We start from the raw sequence: 19,082 nt of genomic DNA, 5'->3' as shown, positions 1-19,082 counted from the left end.
TGCGGAGAAGTGAATCCAAAGCGACGGGAAGATAGACCCCCGGGGGGAGGGGCCGGCTCCCGGCAAGCGGCGGAGCAATGGAGCACAAAATCGGGACTTTTAAAAGTCGGCTCCACTGGGAGACATCGCTCCAGGGGCTAAACTGGGGGGAAACCCAGGCGGGGTCAGCATAACCCCAGGTCCCATGAGGTCATGGAAGGACCAGGGGTGTCTGAGGGCTGCGGAGCTCACAGGTATTGGAGCGGGGAAGCCGGCTACAGCGACAAAGCCGAGGACTGAGCTCTCAGCCTGGGGTTACCTTGTGCCGGTTGCAGGCTGGGTGGGCTCGGAGTGCGGCCAGAGGCCATGGAGACGGAAGCGACCGGGCGCTTTTCTCCAGGTTCCAGCAATTGACTGCTTTCCTCAAGGCGCGACCGCAGGCCAGGGAGGCGGGGCGGTTGGGCGATTTTCTCTGAGGGCGCACTGAGGAGCGGGACCCCAAGCTCTCGGCTCCTCCGGGCCGGAGACTGGGAGGCCGCCATCTTCATTCCCGCCCTCCAGAACTCTATGGAAAGCGCTCAGGGAACAAAAGCTCCTGAAAGCAAACCCCAGCGGATTACTTAGCCCGGCCCCTGGCAAGGGCGGTGCAATTCCGCCTGTGGCAAAGACACTTGAGAATCACTACAACAGGCCCCTCCCCCAGAAGATCAACAAGAAACCCATCCAAAACCAATTTCAGTCACCAAGAACAGCGGAATTCCACAGCAGGAGAAAGCAAATCTTATCTGGACAAAATGACAAGGCGGAAAAACTCACCTCAAAAAAAAGAACAAGAGGCCGTACCGAAGGCTGGAGACCTAATCAGTATGGACATAGGTAACATGACAGATCTAGAGTTCAGAATGACGATTCTCAAGGTTCTAGCTGGGCTCGAAAAAGGCATAGAAGATATTAGAGAAACCCTCTCCGGAGAGATAAAAGCCCTTTCTGGAGAAATAAAAGAACTAAAATCTAACCAAGTGGAAATCAAAAAAGCTATTAATGAGGTGCAATCAAAAATGGAAGTTCTCACTGCTAGGATAAATGAGGCAGAAGAAAGAATTAGTGACACAGAAGACCAAATGACAGAGAATAAAGAAGCTGAGCAAAAGAGAGACAAACAAATACTGGACCACGAGGAGAGAATTCGAGAGATAAGCGACACCATAAGATGACACAACATTAGAATAATTGGGATTCCAGAAGAAGAAGAAAGAGAGAGGGGAGCAGAAGGTATATTGGAGACAATTATTGGAGAGAATTTCCCTAATATGGCAAAGGGAACAAACATCAAAATCCAGGAGATGCTAAGAATGCCCCTCAAAATCAATAAAAATAGGTCCACACCTCGTCACCTGATAGTAAAATTTACAAGTCTTAGCGACAAAGAGAAAATCCTGAAAGCAGCCCGGGAAAAGAAGTCTGTAACATACAAGGGTAAAAACATTACATTGGCAGCGGACCTATCCACAGAGACCTGGCAGGCCAGAAAGAACTGGCATGATATATTCAGAGCACTAAACGAGAAAAACATGCAGCCAAGAATCCTATATCCGGCTAAGCTTATCATTGAAAATAGAAGGAGAGATAAAGAGCTTCCAGGACAAACAAAAGCTGAAAGAATTTGCAAACACCAAACCAGCTCTACAGGAAATATTGAAAGGGGTCCTCTAAGCAAAGAGAGACCCTAAAAGTAGTAGATCAGAAAGAAACAGAGACAATATACAGTAACAGTCACCTTACAGGCAATACAATGGCACTAAATTCATATCTCTTCAATAGTTACCCTGGATGTTAATGGGCTAAATGCCCCAATCAAAAGACACAGGGTATCAGAATGGATAAAAAAACAAAACCCATCAATATGCTGCCTACAAGAAACTCATTTTAGACCCGAAGACACCTCCAGATTGAAAGTGAGGGGGTGGAAAACAATGTACCATGCTAATGGACATCAGAAGAAAGCTGGGGTGGCAATCCTTATATCAGATCAATTAGATTTTAAGCCAAAGGCTAAAATAAGAGATGAGGAAGGACACTATATCATACTCAAAGGGTCTGTCCAACAAGAAGACCTAACAATCTTAAATATCTATGCCCCTACCATGGGAGCAGCCAACTATATAAACCAATTAATAACAAAATCAAAGAAATACATCGACAGTAATACAATAATAGCAGGGGACTTTAACACTCCCCTCACTGAAATGGACAGATCATCTAAGCAAAAGATCAACAAGGAAATAAAGGCCTTCAATGACACACTGGACCAGATGGACATCACAGATATCTTCAGAACATTCCATCCCAAAGCAACAGAATATACATTCTTCTCTAGTGCACATGGAACATGCTCCAGAATAGACCACATCCTGGGTCATAAATCAGGTCTCAATCAGTACCAAAAGATTGAGATCATTCCCTGCATATTTTCAGACCACAATGCTCTGAAGCTAGAACTCAATCACAAGAAGAAATTTGGAAAGAACGCAAATACATGGAGACTAAACAGCATCCTTCTAAAAAATGAATGGGTCAACCAGGAAATTAAAGAAGAATTGAAAAAATTAATGGAAACAAATGATAATGAAAACACAACGGTTCAAAATCTGTGGGACACAACAAAGGCAGTCCTGAGAGGAAAATAGATAGCGGTGCAAGCCTTTCTCAAGAAACAAGAAAGGTCTCAAATACACAACCTAACCCTACACCTAAAGGAGCTGGAGAGAGAACAACAAAGAAAGCCTAAACCCAGCAGGAGAAGAGAAATCATAAAGATCAGAGCAGAAATCAATGAAATAGAAACTAAAAAAACAATAGAACACATCAACAAAACTAGGAGCTGGTTCTTTGAAAGAATTAATAAGATTGACAAACCCCTGGCCAGACTTATCAAAAAGAAAATAGAAAGGACGCAAATAAATAAAATCATGAATGAAAGAGGAGAGATCACAACCAACACCAAAGAAATACAAACAATTATAAGAACATACTATGAGCAACTCTACACCAACAAATTTGACAATCTGGAAGAAATGGATACATTTCTAGAGACATATAAACTACCACAACTGAACCAGGAAGAAATAGATAACCTGAACAGACCCATAACCAGTAAGGAGATTGAAACAGTCATCAAAAATCTCCAAACAGACAAAAGTCCAGGACCAGATGGCTTCCCAGGGGAATTCTACCAAACATTTAAAGAAGAATTAATTCCTATTCTCCTGAAACTGTTCCAAAAAATAGAAATGGAAGGAAAACTTCCAAACTCATTCTATGAGGCCAGCATCACCTTGATCCCAAAACCAGACAAGGATCCCACCAAAAAAGAGAATTACAGACCCGTATCTTTGATGAACACAGATGCGAAAATTCTCACCAAAATACTGGCCAATAGGATCCAACAGTACATTAAAAGGATTATTCACCACGACCAAGTGGGATTTATTCCAGGGCTGCAAGGTTGGTTCAACATCTGCAAATCCATCAATGTGATACAATACATTAATAAAAGAAAGAGTAAGAACCATATGATACTCTCAATAGATGCTGAAAAAGCATTTGACAAAGTGCAGCATCCCTTCCTGATTAAAACTCTTCAAAGTGTAGGGATAGAAGGCACATACCTCAATATTATCAAAGCCATCTATGAAAAACCCACCGCAAATATCATTCTCAATGGAGAAAAACTGAAAGCTTTTCCGCTCAGGTCAGGAACACGGCAAGGATGTCCGTTATCACCACTGCTGTTCAACATAGTACTAGAAGTCCTAGCCTCAGCAATCAGACAACAAAAAGAAATTAAAGGCATCCAAATTGGCAAAGAAGAAGTCAAACTATCACTCTTTGCAGATGATATGATACTATATGTGGAAAACCCAAAAGGCTCTACTCCATAACTGCTAGAACTTATACAGGAATTCAGTAAAGTGTCAGGATATAAAGTCAATGCACAGAAATCAGTCACATTTCTTTACACTAACAACAAGACAGAAGAAAGAGAAATTGAGGAGTCAGTCCCATTTACAATCGCACCCAAAACCATAAGATACCTAGGAATAAATCTAACCAAAGAGGCAAAGAATCTATACTCAGAAAACTATAAAGTATTCATGAAAGAAATTGAGGAAGACACGAAGAAATGGAAGAATATTCCATGCTCATGGATTGGAAGAACAAATATTGTGAAAATGTCTATTCTACCTAAAGCAATCTACACATTTAATGCAATCCCTATCAAAATCCCATCCATTTTTTTAAAAGAAATAGAACAAATAATCCTAAAATTTATATGGAACCAGAAAAGACCTCGAATAGCCGAAGGAATATTGAAAAAGAAAGCCAAAGTCGGTGGCATCACAATTCCAGACTTCAAGCTCTATTACAAAGCTGTCATCATCAAGACAGTATGGTACTGGCACAAAAAGAGACACATAGATCAATGGAACAGAATAGAGAGCCCAGAAATAGACCCTCAACTCTATGGTCAACTAATCTTCGACAAAGCAGGAAAGAATATCCAATGGAAAAAAGACAGCTTCTTCAACAAATGGTGCTGGGAAAATTGGACAGCCACATGCAGAAAAATGAAATTGGACCATTTCCTTACACCACACACGAAAATAGACTCAAAATGGATGAAGGACCTCCATGTGAGAAAGGAATCTATCAAAATCCTTGAGGAGAATGCAGGCAGCAACCTCTTTGACCTCAACGGCAGCAACTTCTTCCTAGGAACATCGCCAAAGGCAACAGAAGCAAGGGCAAAAATGAACTATTGGGATTTCATCAAGATCAAAAGCTTTTGCACAGCAAAGGAAACAGTTAACAAAACCAAAAGACAACTGACAGAATGGGAGAAGATATTTGCAAATGACATATCAGATAAAGGGCTAGTATCCAAAATCTATAAAGAGCTTATCAAACTCAATACCCAAAGAACAAATAATCCAGTCAAGAAATGGGCAGAGGACATGAACAGACATTTCTGCAAGGAAGACATCCAGATGGCCAACAGACACATGAAAAAATGCTCCACATCACTCGGCATCAGGGAAATACAAATCAAAACCACAATGAGATACCACCTCACACCAGTCAGAATGGCTAAAATTAACAAGTCAAGAAATGACAGATGCTGGCGAGGATGCGGAGAGAGGGGAACCCTCCTACACTGCTGGTGGGTTTGCAAGCTGGTGCAACCACTCTGGAAAACAGTGTGGCAGTTCCTCAAAAAACTGAAAATAGAGCTACCCTATGACCCAGCAATTGCACTACTGGGTATATATCCTAAAGATACAAACATGGTGCTCCGAAGGGGCATGTGCACCCGAATGTTTATAGCAGCAGTGTCCACAATATCCAACCTGTGGAAAGAGCCTAGATGTCCATCAACAGATGAATGGATAAAGAAGAGGTGGTATATTTATACAATGGAATACTATGCAGCCATCAAAAGACATGAAATCTTGCCATTTGTGACGACATGGATGGAACTGGAGGGTATCATGCTTAGCGAAATAAGTCAATCGGAGAAAGACAACTATCATATGATCTCTTTGATATGAGTAAGTGGAGATGCAATGCGGGGGGATTGGGGGGAGGTAGGAAAAGAAACAAATGAAAAGATGGGATTGGGCGGGAGACAAACCATAAAAGACTCAATCTCAAAAAACAGACTGAGGGTTGCTGGGGGGAGGGGGGACGGGAGAGGGTGGTGGGGAAATGGACATTGGGGAGGGTATGTGCTATGATGAGTGCTGTGAAATGTGTAAACCTGGCGATTCACAGACCTGTACCCCTGGGGATAAAAATACATTATATGCTTGTTAAAATAAAAAAATTAAAAAAAAAAGAAAATAAAAAGACAAGTCAATAGAAAAAACAGACACAAAAATACAAATAGGCATGTCACAGGCAAAGAAACATACATGGCTAAAAAACACACAGAGAAATGCCTAGCTTCACTTCTATTTCAGTAACTGCAAATTAAGATCATAGTGAGATAACACTATATTGTGGTAAAATACACATAAAACTTATCATTTTAACTATTTTAAAGTGTACAATTCAGTGGCGTTAAGTACATTCACAATATTGTGTAATGACCATCACTACCTAGATTCCGATCTCTTTCATCACCCCAAGAGGAAAACCCTTATCTTCTAAGCATTCAGTCTCCATCCCAACTTTCCCCTAGCTCCTGGCAGCCACTAATCTCCTTTCCATCTCTATGCATTTGTCTATTCTGGATATTTTATATAAATGGAATCTTCATTTTGCAGTCTTTTGTGCCTTGTTTCTTTTATTTATTTATTTTTAAAGGATTTTAGTTAATTATTTTTTTATCTGTCAGGGAAAGAGAGAGCAAGTGGGCATGAGGAGGGGAGCAGCATGCAGAGGGAGAAGCAGGCTCCTTGCTGAGGAAAGAGCCTGATGCAGGACTCAATTCCAGGACCCCAGGATCATGACCTGGGCTGAAGGCAGTCGCTTAACAGACTGAGCCACCCAGCATCCCTGGTTTCTTTTATTTGGCATAATGTTTTACCCATGTAGGGTTTACCTATGTGATAACATGTATCAGTGCTTCATTCCTTTTTATGGCTGGATAATATTGCATGGATATACCACGTTTGTTTATCCATTCATCAGCATATAGACATTTGGGGTGTTTCTACCTTTTGGCTATTGTGTGTAATGTTTCTATGAGCGTTAAGTGAGATAATATTTTATACTTATTTAACTGTCCAAAAATTAAGGAGCTAATACCAAGTATTGGAAAGACTTCTTTAATAGTAGGTTGTGATGGGGATGTAAATTTGTTTAACCACGATGGAAAACAACTTAGCATTATCTTGTGAAATTGAACTTTCGTATCCTCTATGATCCAGCAATGTCATTCCTAGATACATAGTTAGAGAAACTTTAGCATGTAAGTACCAGAAGATTTATACAAGAAAGTTAATAGTATGCTCCTTAGAGCAAACAACTTGAACCACTCAAAGTTCACCAATAGCCATTTCTTTCAAGGAATTTGCTATAAAGGGAAGGAAATTAATGGAGCAGTAGTGCCAGTTGAGTTTCTCCTTTCTTCCTTCCTTCTCTCCTCCCTCCCTCCCTTCCAACGATTTTATTTATTTATTTGACAGAGAGAGGGAGCACACAAGCAGGGGGAATGCCAGAGGTAGAGGGAGACGTAGGCTCCCGGCTAAGCAGGGAGCCCAAGGCAGGACTCGATTCCAGGATCGTGGGATCATGATGTGAGCCAAAGGCAACCTCTTAACTAACTGAACCATCTAAGCGCCCCCTAGAGTTTTTTCTCCTTAAAACAGGAGAAAAACTAGCATATTTGTATGGTAAAGAATTGATTCCATGGAAAAGGGGTGGGGTGGGGGGTGTGGAGAGTTACTGGAAAACTTGATTTCTTAGACATTTAAGATTGGATATGTCTCCTTGTCCTGGAGGGTGTTGTACATACCCTCCAGTTTTAGGTCTTACCTATTCTTCATCTTCCTTTCCAAAACTGCTGGATTAAATAGAGCTTATCAGTTAAGTATTCAAAGAATATTTACTGCTACCTCTTGTAACTTGTATAGAGAATTTGATTTCTCCACTTTCCATATCACCACAGAAATCTGATCCAACTTACCAAATGCCTCCATTCACAAATTATTATCCAGCAGTCAAAATGAAGTAATAGAGTTACAGAAAGAAAATGAATGAATCTTAGTAACAAAACGTTGAGTGAAAATGATCAGTGGAAGAAGGCCACATATAGCATGATATCCTTCTTTAGACTGTTTAAATACAAGCAAAATTAAACAATATGTTGCTTAGACATACTATATATGTGATCACATGGATGCAAAAGTACGGAATTTAGGATAATGATGACCTCTGGGAGGAAGACAAGAAGACAGGGAGAAAAGGAGCACATAGATCTAAATCGCTGGTAATCTTCTCGTTCAGCGATTCTCAAACTTGAAGGTGCATCAGGGTCACCTGGGTTGCTCATTAAAACTTGCGTGGCTGGGTTCCACCCCTAGAGTAGGTGGGGCGGGGGGCGGGGTGTGTGGCTTGAGACCGTGCAGTTCTAACAAGGTCCCCGGTGCTGCTAATGCTGCTCTTCGTAACGAGTTAGAGACCCGCTTCCGGTTGTTAGGTTAGGTTGTGGGTTCACAGGCGTTGGATTGCATTTTATTAGTAAGTGAACATAGTATTTAAGTGAAAAAAAAAAAAAAAAAGCCAATCGTGGACCAAAGATGAGAGTGTTTCACGGAGCGAGGATTAATACTAATCCAAGTCTGGTCTCCGAGGCAAACTCTCCGTCACTAAAAGCAAACTCGAAAAACTGCTGCAGAAGAACTAAGGCCGCATCAAACGAAAATTACTAACAATACTTTGAGAAATAAGGTTGGAGGTCGATTCTTGTCAGTGAGGACAGACTGCATTTCACGTCTCTCGAGGCCTCTCAGTGATCTCTAGCGAAGACCCGGCACATGACAAATCTACCCCCTTGGCTGATGTAACAAGATTGTGTTTAGGGAGAGGATTTCCATTAGTTCGCCGACTCTTATTCTCCCCTCGAGTGCTGTAAATAATTATTTTTCTTCTTTCCTCGCACCTCCTTCCAGATTTGTTGTGTCCGCTAGGAACTGAGATCAGACTGGGCGGTATTTCAGATGCCCGCGTCGGCCGGGGTGCCGGTGGAGCGCGCGCCGCGTCCCGCAGGGTGCCCGCCGCGCACCGCCTGGGGTCGGAAAGGTGCGGGAGTGTAAAACTCTCGCTCCACAAGCAAGTCGGCCTAGAGGGGAAATCAGATCCACAAAAACAAAACGACAGCCCAAACGCAGGGCACACAAGATGCTATACAAGAATCTGCTTTCCTGAGCTCTCCCCAACTCTGTTCCTTTAAGCCATCTTTCCCGCGCGCTGGCACACTCACAGCCACAGAGAGGAGGGGCCGAGAGGCGGGGCGGACCCGCGGCCGAGGGCCGGCGCTCCGGGCCCCACCGCATTGGCTTTCCGGCCGGCCGGAAGCCGCGGGACGCCCCGGCTGCGCATGCGCCCCTCCCACGTGCTTCCAGGACGCCGCCTGCGCCCCTGCGGCCCGGCGGGCAACATGCTGCGAGCTTCTGTCCTGCGGCTGCTGGGGCGTCCGGGAGCCAGTGGACGAGCCCGGCTGCTGGAGTACTCTGGCCCACGCCACTACAGTGCGGGCCCTCTGGGTGCCCGCGACGATGCTGGCGGCGCTCGCGCCTTCTTCACGACACCCATTTTCTACGTGAACGCGGCGCCGCACATCGGCCACCTGTACTCCGCTCTGCTGGCGGACGCCCTGTGCCGCCACCGTCGCCTCCGAGTTCCCGGCGCTGCCGCCACGCGATTCTCCACCGGTACGGACGAGCACGGCCTGAAGATTCAGCAAGCAGCAGCCGCTGCGGGCCTGGCCCCCACCGAGCTGTGCGACCGAGTGTCTGCCCAGTTCCAGCAGCTTTTCCGGGAGGCTGGCATCTCCTCCACCGACTTCATCCGCACCACCGAAGCCCGGCACCGGATCGCTGTGCAGCACTTCTGGGGACTGCTGGAGGCCCGGGGTCTGCTCTACAAGGGACTCTACGAAGGTTGGTATTGCGCCTCCGAAGAGTGCTTCCTGCCTGAGGCCAAAGTCACCCGACAGCCGTCTTCGTCAGGGGGTTCGTGTCCTGTATCTCTAGAGAGTGGGCACCCCGTATCCTGGACCAAGGAAGAGAACTACATTTTCAGGCTTTCTCAGTTCCGAGAGCCCCTTCAGCGGTGGCTGCGGGGCGACCCTCAGGCAATCACACCCGAGCCGTTTCATCGCGCAGTTCTTCAGTGGCTGGAGGAGGAGCTGCCGGACCTGTCTGTTTCTCGAAAGAGCAGCCACTTGCATTGGGGCATTCCTGTGCCCGGGGATGATTCGCAGACCATCTACGTATGGCTGGATGCCTTGGTCAACTACCTTACTGTAATTGGCTACCCAAATGCTGAGTTTAAATCTTGGTGGCCCACCACCTCTCATATCATAGGCAAGGACATTCTTAAATTCCATGCTATCTATTGGCCCGCCCTCCTCTTAGGGGCCGGCATGAGCCCACCACACCGCATCTATGTCCACTCTCACTGGACGGTCTGTGGCCAAAAGATGTCTAAAAGCTTGGGTAACGTGGTGGACCCCAGGACTTGCCTTGATCGCTACACTGTGGATGGTTTCCGATACTTTCTTCTTCGGCAGGGCGTCCCCAACTGGGACTGTGATTACTATGATGAAAAGGTAGTTAAGTTGCTAGATTCTGAGCTGGCAGATGCTTTGGGAGGTCTCCTGAACCGGTGCACGGCCCAAAGAATAAATCCTTCTGGGACCTATCCGGTTTTCTGCACGGCCTGCTTTCCCAGTGAGGCAGGGTTGGTGGGGCCATCAGTTCGTGCTCAGGCAGAGGACTATGCTTTGGTGAACGCAGTGGCCACTTTGCCCCGGCAGGTAGCTGACCACTATGAGAACTTTCAGATCTATAAGGCTCTGGAGGCAGTGTCCAGCTGTGTCCGGCAAACTAATGGCTTTGTCCAAAGGCATGCACCATGGAAGTTGAGCTGGGAGAGCCCAGTGGATGCCCCCTGGCTGGGTACCGTGCTTCATGTGGCCTTGGAATGTTTGCGAGTCTTTGGAACTTTGCTCCAGCCTGTCACCCCAAGCCTGGCTGATAAGCTGCTATCCAGGTTGGGGGTCTCTGCCACAGAGAGGGGCCTTGGAGAGCTCTGTTTCTTGCCTCGATTTTATGGACATCCATGTCCTTTTGAAGGGAGGAGGCTGGGACCTGAAACTGGGCTCTTATTTCCAAGACTAGACCAGTCCAGGGCCTGGCTGGTAAAAGCCCATAGGACCTAGAAACTTAGTTCTAATTGGCTTGTGGTAAAAAAGCAAATGTGTTATTTTCTTATTTTGCATTTTCAGGAAAGTCATACTAATGTTTTCTGAAGTGCTGTATCACATGAGCACATAAACAATGTCCCTGTGAAAAGAGATTTGTTGCCTTTCAGGGGCCTACGCCCTACTCTTAGTTCTCTGTGACCATTAACCACTATCCTTTGTACACCAGTGTCTGTAAGATGTCTCCAGGGTAAAGTTGGGTAAGAGAAAACTTTGCAGATACTGTTCCTTCTCATTGTGCCTCCTTCCAAGCCACAGTTAATGTTATTTGCTCAGACTACCTCTTCCGGCTTTTCATTGGTCTGGCTTCTGCTGGGCAAATTAGTGAAGAGTGGGGGTTGGAGGCCCCCTACCTCAGCTTTTAGTAGTCCAACTTTGTTATATATGTTCGGTTTCCTATTAGAAAGAGATTCTTTCATTAAACCTTTAAAAACCAGTATCCTAGATGAGGTGGTTTTTGCCCATGTTTATATTTTCAGTTGTTACAGCTGTAACTCTGTATTTTGTTAGTTAATAGTCTAATAGTTGTGCTTTGTAACATTACACTTCAGCCAGTAGATGTCCCTAATGTTTCACATATTTAATTACTTGGCATTGACATTTCAGAATATTTAGAAAAAATTAGTTTTCTGCTTTCTGATTATGCAGAATTTAAACTTAAGGAAAAATTTTATTGCTTTTCTTAAAATAAGGGTTAACTGTAGCCACTACTGTTTCACCTAAAGCAGTAAAAAAAGATCAGAATCCAGTTTTTTTCAAACTACTGAAAAAGGACTTTTACTCTATTAAATGTTTAGTAAGCAAATAAGTAAATGTATCAAATTTGTTTGGACCATCTGTGATAAATTCTAAAGCTCTCGAGGTAGTTGGTATGTTAAAAATTTTAAACTTTAATAACAGGTTTACAGGTAACGATTAAAAAAATCTGTAAACGGTTCAAAATAGTTACATTTTCTTTTTATTAGTCATAATTTTGTCACCACATAGATAATTTACCTATTACTTCTTTTGGTCAATCAGAATCTATAATACAATATAGACATTGTGTAAGTAGTTTTAAATGTTAATACATTTACTTTCAAGTACTTTTTTACCGATTATTTCTTTTGCTTTCTTAAGTTATTAAAGCTTAAAAATTTGTGAGTACCTTATTCAGATCTGTTCTGTTGAATTTGTTGAAGGTGATGGTGCAGGGAGGAAATGATCAGTGCTCCAGGAATCTCAAACTGGATTTAGGGATCTCTCCAAGGCTCCATAAGAGAACATCACAGAGAAGATGTTAAGGTATCAATTTATACAGTGACTACAACACAGTAAGCCAGCGTTATATCTCATAGGCGATTGGACAGCTAGGCCAAAGTTTAAAATGAGAACTTGCCTTGAAATATCCATTCTAAGCATGGTAGCAAGCAGAGAGGGCTCACTATGAAGTAAACGAGTGTGCTGGAAGTTCCCCCAGATTTATTCTAGGTGCTGCTATTCAGCTCCAGTTTCTGTTTATGAATCAATGTGGTGAGAGATTTCTGGTTGCTTAGAAACACTGCTTAGAAAAGAATGCTTGAAGGCATTCTAAAGGTGGAAGGACCATTTCTACAAGTGTTCCTTCAGACCCTCCTTATTCTTCATGATGGAATCCTGGTCTTTCCACATGACATATTCTGGTTATCTGCTGGGATTAGTAGGGCTGATTATTGGGGCTGAGGAGGGAGTATAGTATGTGCTAGGGCTGGATGGAGCAGAGTGGTGAAAGATGACATGTGTTTATATGAATGAACAAAAATGGGCTTGGAAAACCAGTGAAATGATAACCTCTGCCTTTGAAATACCCTCAGAGCAGTCTTACTAAACCTATCATGAAAGGAGAGACAGTGTCTTCCACTTGAATGTTCTTTCCTGTGGCCTAGTGCTAGTCAGTACACTGGACCTAGGCTTGCTGGGTGTTAATGGAATTCCTTTTGTGCAGTCTGTCGTTTGTATAGGCACTTAACTGGCTACCAGAATATTTATGGTACTGAAGAGGAGAGGGCATAATTAAAGAAGACAGGATGCTTTGAGTGAAGAAGTATGGATCTGAGTTATTCTGTGGTGCTATGGAAGGTAAATCAGTTGGATCTCTGTTGGAGGCAAGATATAGGTAAAGCAGATAGCCTTTGGGTTCTCAGTTGATGTGTTCAGTTTGATGTAACAGTTTAGGAATGGCAAGTGGAGAATAGGTGAAACTTAAAACTGGACAGCATGTGCTTTCCAGAGAGGACATCTTGTGGATCCCTTGACAGAAAGGAGGTTTCTCCCAAATTACAACCTTGAGGCTCTTAATATTCATTCTGGGGTGTTCTTGGGGGGAGAGTTGCAGAAGGTGATAGAGCAGGTGTTCACAAGATGTCACAGTAATCTGTCAACTCAATAGGCTACCCTCCTATCAATGAAATCATGCAAGAAGTTGTGGACAATGCATATGTTAGGTGGCAGTGCTGTGTATGGAGAGCCATTCTACAAGTGCACTCATAGATTAGGCTCCTCAAAAGTTTGAAGACCATGGAGGTCAAGAATAGGCGGGAATAATAAATAGATACAATCTCTGATTTCACTGAAATTTCAGAGTTGTTCTCAAGTAGGCCTCATTATTATTATTATTATTATTATTTTTCTTAACAACCTGTATGACCTCTACATGGGGCTGAGAAAAGCCTGGTAAGTTGAATATTAAGTTGATGTCAAAGTACTCACGAAAGCCTAGGCAGGAACTTGGGCTGTAAGGCACACATCTTTTTTTGCACAGTTATAGCTGTGGTTGGGACATAGCTCTTTATTTTTAAGTAATCTCTACAACCAACACGGGGCTTAAAATTATAACCCCAAGGTCAAGAGTCGCATGCTCTGAATGAGCCAGCCAGGCACCCCCCTCCCCCCTCCCCCGGAAATAGCTCTTTAGATCTGGGGAGTTCCAAGACTGAAGTAAAGCCAGTAGTTGGCAGGCTGTGGATCCTTATTATCAAAGAGTATCCTTATTATCCTTATTATATTATCCTTATTGTCAAGGAGATCCTTATTATCAAGAAGTAGCGTGGGTAGCAGGTGGTAGTACCAAGCATTCAGCAGATTCCTCCTTGGGCATTATGGTAGGGATGGTTTCCTGGATTTCTGACTGGCTCACACCTGGTGAGTATGTAGTTGCATTGTTGGCCTGCATTAGTGCAACCCTGAGTTATGGGGGAGGCATGCCTCTGGACTAAGACTTAGTCCCTAAAGCTGCTATGTGATGACCTAAAATTGTCTCTTGGGGGCAATTACCCACTATCCATAGTTCTACCAGATACAGATCAACTGTTCTTGTTGGTGAAGTCTTGGGTACTGTAAACTGTGATGGGTCCTGCCCTCATCTTTTGCCTGAGTGAATAATATGAGTGGACCTATAAGGGTTTGGACATATTGACGGCTATGTATCCTATTTTTGCAGCAAAGGTTTACTAATTCTGAGAGCTTGGAGGGAGATAGGGCATAGATTGGGGTAACCAAGAACATAGGGGAATCAGTTTTAGAAGAAAGCCTTTATGTCCCTTGCAGAACTAAAACACTATGAAATATGTCGTTTCAACGCAACAGCTGGGTGGTCCTGATGCTTTGTCTTACAGGAGCTTTGTACAGTATTGGTTAATTTTTATCAGTAGGAATACACCAAATTTGGGGGTTAATATTGCTGGAAGGGCCAAACACTAACAACCATGCTAATTAAGGTTAGTAAGTGGGGATCTGAATCTTCCAAGAGGAATATCTTACTCTTTTTTTGAGACAGGATAAAAGAACCCCAGGTTAAGCTACTTTCTTCGATCACTAAGAACTACTTTGAGCTGAGGGGAAGGGACTAACTGGTTTAGTGGTAGAATTGCTGCTTTCTCTTAGTTTTTTGGGAGTCCTGGGTTACCCAGTACAGATCCTCTGAATTAAGAGAATCATCTAACAGGGAATAGTTGATCACAGTTAAAATACCCTGCATAAGATTATATCACATTAATCAGTTTCTATTATATTTTCATGATGAGGAAAGAGAATTGGGAAGAGCTACAAAAGAGAGGATCTTCCTATGTTATTGATAATTAGAAATAATATACTGTCTACTGTGCCTCTTTTCATGACTAGCTATTGAGAGTTTTAACATACTTACCTCTTCAAAGTAAGGTGATACTAAGTACAGAAGTTCCATCCTTGGCTGTTAACTGAATTTCACCTGCATTTGGTTTATGGCACGGATTACTCACCGTAGATTTTGAAGTCCACAGCTCCTCACTTAAGAACGGGAAGATATGAGATGTCAGGATGTTTCAGGAAATCAAGTGTGCCATCTGCAAGAAGAAAATTAGAGCTCCAAGGAGAGATGAGCCCTGCCTTCAAGTTATGAAGGGTTTTGGACGAAACATCTACAGAGAGCCTGGAAGACTCATTGGGTAAGCTGGAGGGACAGCTCTAGGAGTAACTGGAAATGGATGATGCCACCTTTCTTAGTGTATGGTATGGGGAAAATGGTACTGTCCTCCCTGTACTATCATTCCTAAGGCCATGCCTTATGCATGTACCCTTCATTAGTTGACAGTCACTGGTTTGTGGGATTTAACATGAAGATGAACCTTCAAAAACCAGTTTATGATTGACTGTTATAGATTAGAATTTGTTTTCTTAGTACATTCAATAAAAATATAATTATACATTTTCTCAAAATATTTTAAGAAGTGTAATAACTTTTACTTTGGAAAACATTAAGACAGTTTCAGTAATTTGGCTTCCTTTGAACTAGTCTAGAAAAGTCTCTTGGTTAAAAAGCTATAAATATTAAAAATATAAATTTAGTAAGAATGTTACACACTTTGGGTTAAATCATTAAAATAATACAAATAGAATGTATTTCTTTCAAGCTGGATGAAAAATGTTAAAACTCAACCCAATAGAAGATAGGAAGGAGAAAAATAGGCAAAGAAAAATGAAAAATTTGGTAAAAGAAAACCCATAAGATGACAGTAGAAACAAGTATAATTACAAAGATTTTAGAATTATAATAAACATCATAGGATGAATCTTTCTGTCAAAAGACAGCAATGTTCATGCTCAAATTAAAAAGTTAGCTATAGGGGCACCTGGGTGGCTCAGCGGGTTAAAGCTTCTGCCTTCAGCTCAGGTCATCCCAGGGTACTGGGATGGAGCCCCACATCGGGCTCCCTGTGCACCCCTCCCCCCACCGCCCCGCACTTGCCTCTCTGCCTACTTGTGATCTCTGTCAAATAAATATAATCTTTAAAAAAAAGTTAGCTATATGTAATTAAAAGGTATATGCTTGTAAGAGAAAATGAGACATGAAGAAACACTAGGCATATAAATAAACCAAAAGAAAGCTGGTACTGTGATATTAATAGTAGACAGTCTATATTGAGAGGGAAAAGCATTACTAAAGATAAAGTGAGACTTAATATAAAAGAAATAATGCACCAACAGGTTATAACAATTAGAAACTTGTATGATCTAAGAACATATTCTCAAAAGGTAAAAGGATAAAATTGAAAATAATAAGAAATGTTCAAGTCTGCAAAAAAAATGAAATCACCATTCATGAGTTCAGAGGAATTAGGCAATGAGAAAGTAAAAACTTAAACTGGATATTAGTACTTCAGTCTTTAATGCTCACTACTAAGTGTATCATTACTGTTAAGTGTAGAAAAAAAATTTTATAGAAGGTAAGGTTTTCTGACTCTAAAACTGACTTTTTCCATATATGCCTCTGTGAAAATAACTTGCCTTTTAAATAGAAATGTCAGCAAATATATCTGTTCAGAAGGTCCTCTCTTTGGATTAAAAGGGGAGAATATCATGGTCATAATTTTGCCACATTTTTTTGTTACTAGTTCACAGTAACAAAGGTGAAGGGAGAGAACTGATGGTTCTATGTTCCTTGATTGTGTTCTTTCATTTTCTGTTCCCATCAACTCTGAAGTATTTCTGTTTCTTTGTTTAGTCGAGGCACAGAGAGATTAAGCAATTTGGCTAAGGTTATAGCTTGTAAAAGAGAAGAGCTTGGACTCGGATTTCTCTTGATGTCAGAGCCGTAGCACTAACACCACAACCAACACAATCAATCACTGAGTATACTAAGGGCATTGTAAAGTGGGGAAGAGGAAGTAGTATAACTAGAGCCAAAGATGTGAAGATGAAAAGTCTAAATAAGAACCTTAATTAGGGGTGCCTGGGTGGCTTAGTGGGTTAAAATCTCTGCCTTCGGCTCAGGTCATGATCCCAGGGTCCTGGGATCAAGCCCCGCAGCGGGCTATCTGCTCAGCAGGGAGTCTGCTTCCTCCTCTCTCTCTGCCTGCCTCTCTGCCTACTTGTGATCTCTGTCTGTCAAATAAATAAATAAAATCTTAAAAAAAAAAAGAACCTTAATTGAAAAAAAACAATGATTCAGGATGAGGAATTATTCTTAATAGCTAGGTTATGAAATAGATTGAGTGCCAAAACATGAACTTAGAAAAAATACTTAACCTTTATCATGAAATATATTTCTCTCTTGCTTTCATCATGAAATATATATTTCTCTTTTGCTTTCAATAGTTTCCTTTATATCCTAAACCTGCTTATGTGTGCTGATATAAATTGTTGAAAGTTTTAAATAACTATAGTCTCCTTTTCTTTTTCCTTAAGATTATTTTGTTGTTTTCAGAACACTGGTCCAAATTCTTGAATCCAACAGTTCTCTAAATGAAAGTATGCTGTCGTAAGTTTATGAATCTAAGTATTTTGAGATACCATTTTACTAATACTGTAAATACACATTTATCTCTAAACATGCAAACATACCAATATTCAAAAGTTTTATTTGAATTGACTATTAGAGTAACGAAGCCAAAGAATTTTATTAGAGCTTACAAACACTGAAACTTTTTCATTTCATACATACAGTTTTAATACAAGTGAACTTATGAAAAGACTCATCTATTTACTAACAATTTAAATTCTATGAATTTACTGAACATTTATTGCTATATTCTTAGGTCTTTCCTAACAAGCCTGCAGAAACCATAAATGCCTTTTGGATCCAGTTGTTACCAAAGCAAATACCACTCTGTTAGCTAAAATGCCACATATTGAATAATTCCTGGTAAATTATCTCATACATGACCATCAAGACATGTTCTAACTTCCGCTAATTAGAGATTTTATTATGAACTGCACAAAATGTCATATTTTGCATTTTTAATGATACGTACTATGTACCTATTATATTGGACATAAGCTACACCTTTAAGAAGTGTGATGAAACCCATGTTTATATAGATCTCTAGACTACCATTTAAATTGTATTTTTAAAAAGGTATAAAAAACTATTAAAGTCCTTACTAACTGGGAAGCCAAGAACACCTACATCTTTATGTTTAAGCAATTTCTTCAGAGTTATGTTTAAATTCAAGTTACAAAGTTCCAAGTTAGCAAGGCATGATGGGTACTTTTTCAGTATTTTTTGCATAGTAGAGTATGACTTGTTAATACAATCAGACTGGTGCATTATAAAAAATATGTAGCATTTAGGTTGTCTTAAAAATCACTTACTGAAGCAATTTATAAAGGCTTTCATTAAGCAAAGAATCTTTAATCCTGAATTTACTCCATTAACTTTTTATATTTAAATTGCTATAAAACTTATTTTTTAAAAAAGCAAACCTTTTATTCCTGAGTTCAGTTGCATTTTATAACTCATCACTGGAATGTTAATAAATTAAGTAACAATGTGTAAGAAGCCTATTTTGGTATTATAGAAGAAAAATATAAGCACTGAAATGAATTATTGGAAATATGTATGATTCACTACATGAAAATTGATGGCTGGATTTTCACACCATTTAAAATATGGAAGGAGTATCTTTTGCTGAATATAAAGAAAAAAATTTTTAACGTTCATTGTGACATTGTCTGACCTAGCATTATAAAAGAATTGTTAATAATCCTCAAATTTTTCTTATTTAAATGTTGCCCACATAAAAATCAGCCTCTAAAAGGTAGTTAATTTATAGCGAATTTTAAATAAAACATTTTTGGATGTAACTGACGTCATAAAATTAGTTTTCTATGCTAAGGA

General features: G+C 41.2%; 1 protein-coding gene across 1 annotated transcript; it reads left to right on the top strand.

The window, feature by feature from the left end:
- The first annotated feature begins 9,127 nt into the window (after positions 1-9,127).
- MARS2 (methionyl-tRNA synthetase 2, mitochondrial) lies at positions 9,128-12,113 on the top strand. Its single transcript, XM_080797861.1, has one exon. The coding sequence runs from the start codon at positions 9,143-9,145 to the stop codon at positions 10,925-10,927; it is 1,785 nt and encodes a 594-aa protein (XP_080653987.1). The 5' UTR covers positions 9,128-9,142; the 3' UTR covers positions 10,928-12,113.
- Positions 12,114-19,082: the final 6,969 nt, after the last annotated feature.

Source organism: Martes martes, assembly GCF_963455335.1.
Source record: "Martes martes genome assembly, chromosome: 3".
Taxonomy (NCBI): Eukaryota; Metazoa; Chordata; class Mammalia; order Carnivora; family Mustelidae; genus Martes; species Martes martes.
The sequence above is the reverse complement of the archived record's forward strand: the minus strand, read 5'-3'. Positions and strand labels throughout refer to the sequence as shown.

What these genes read in the sequence shown, in the direction of transcription:
- MARS2 (XM_080797861.1), top strand. Translation starts at nt 9,143, where the DNA reads ATGCTGCGAGCTTCTGTCCTGCGGCTGCTGGGGCGTCCGGGAGCCAGT.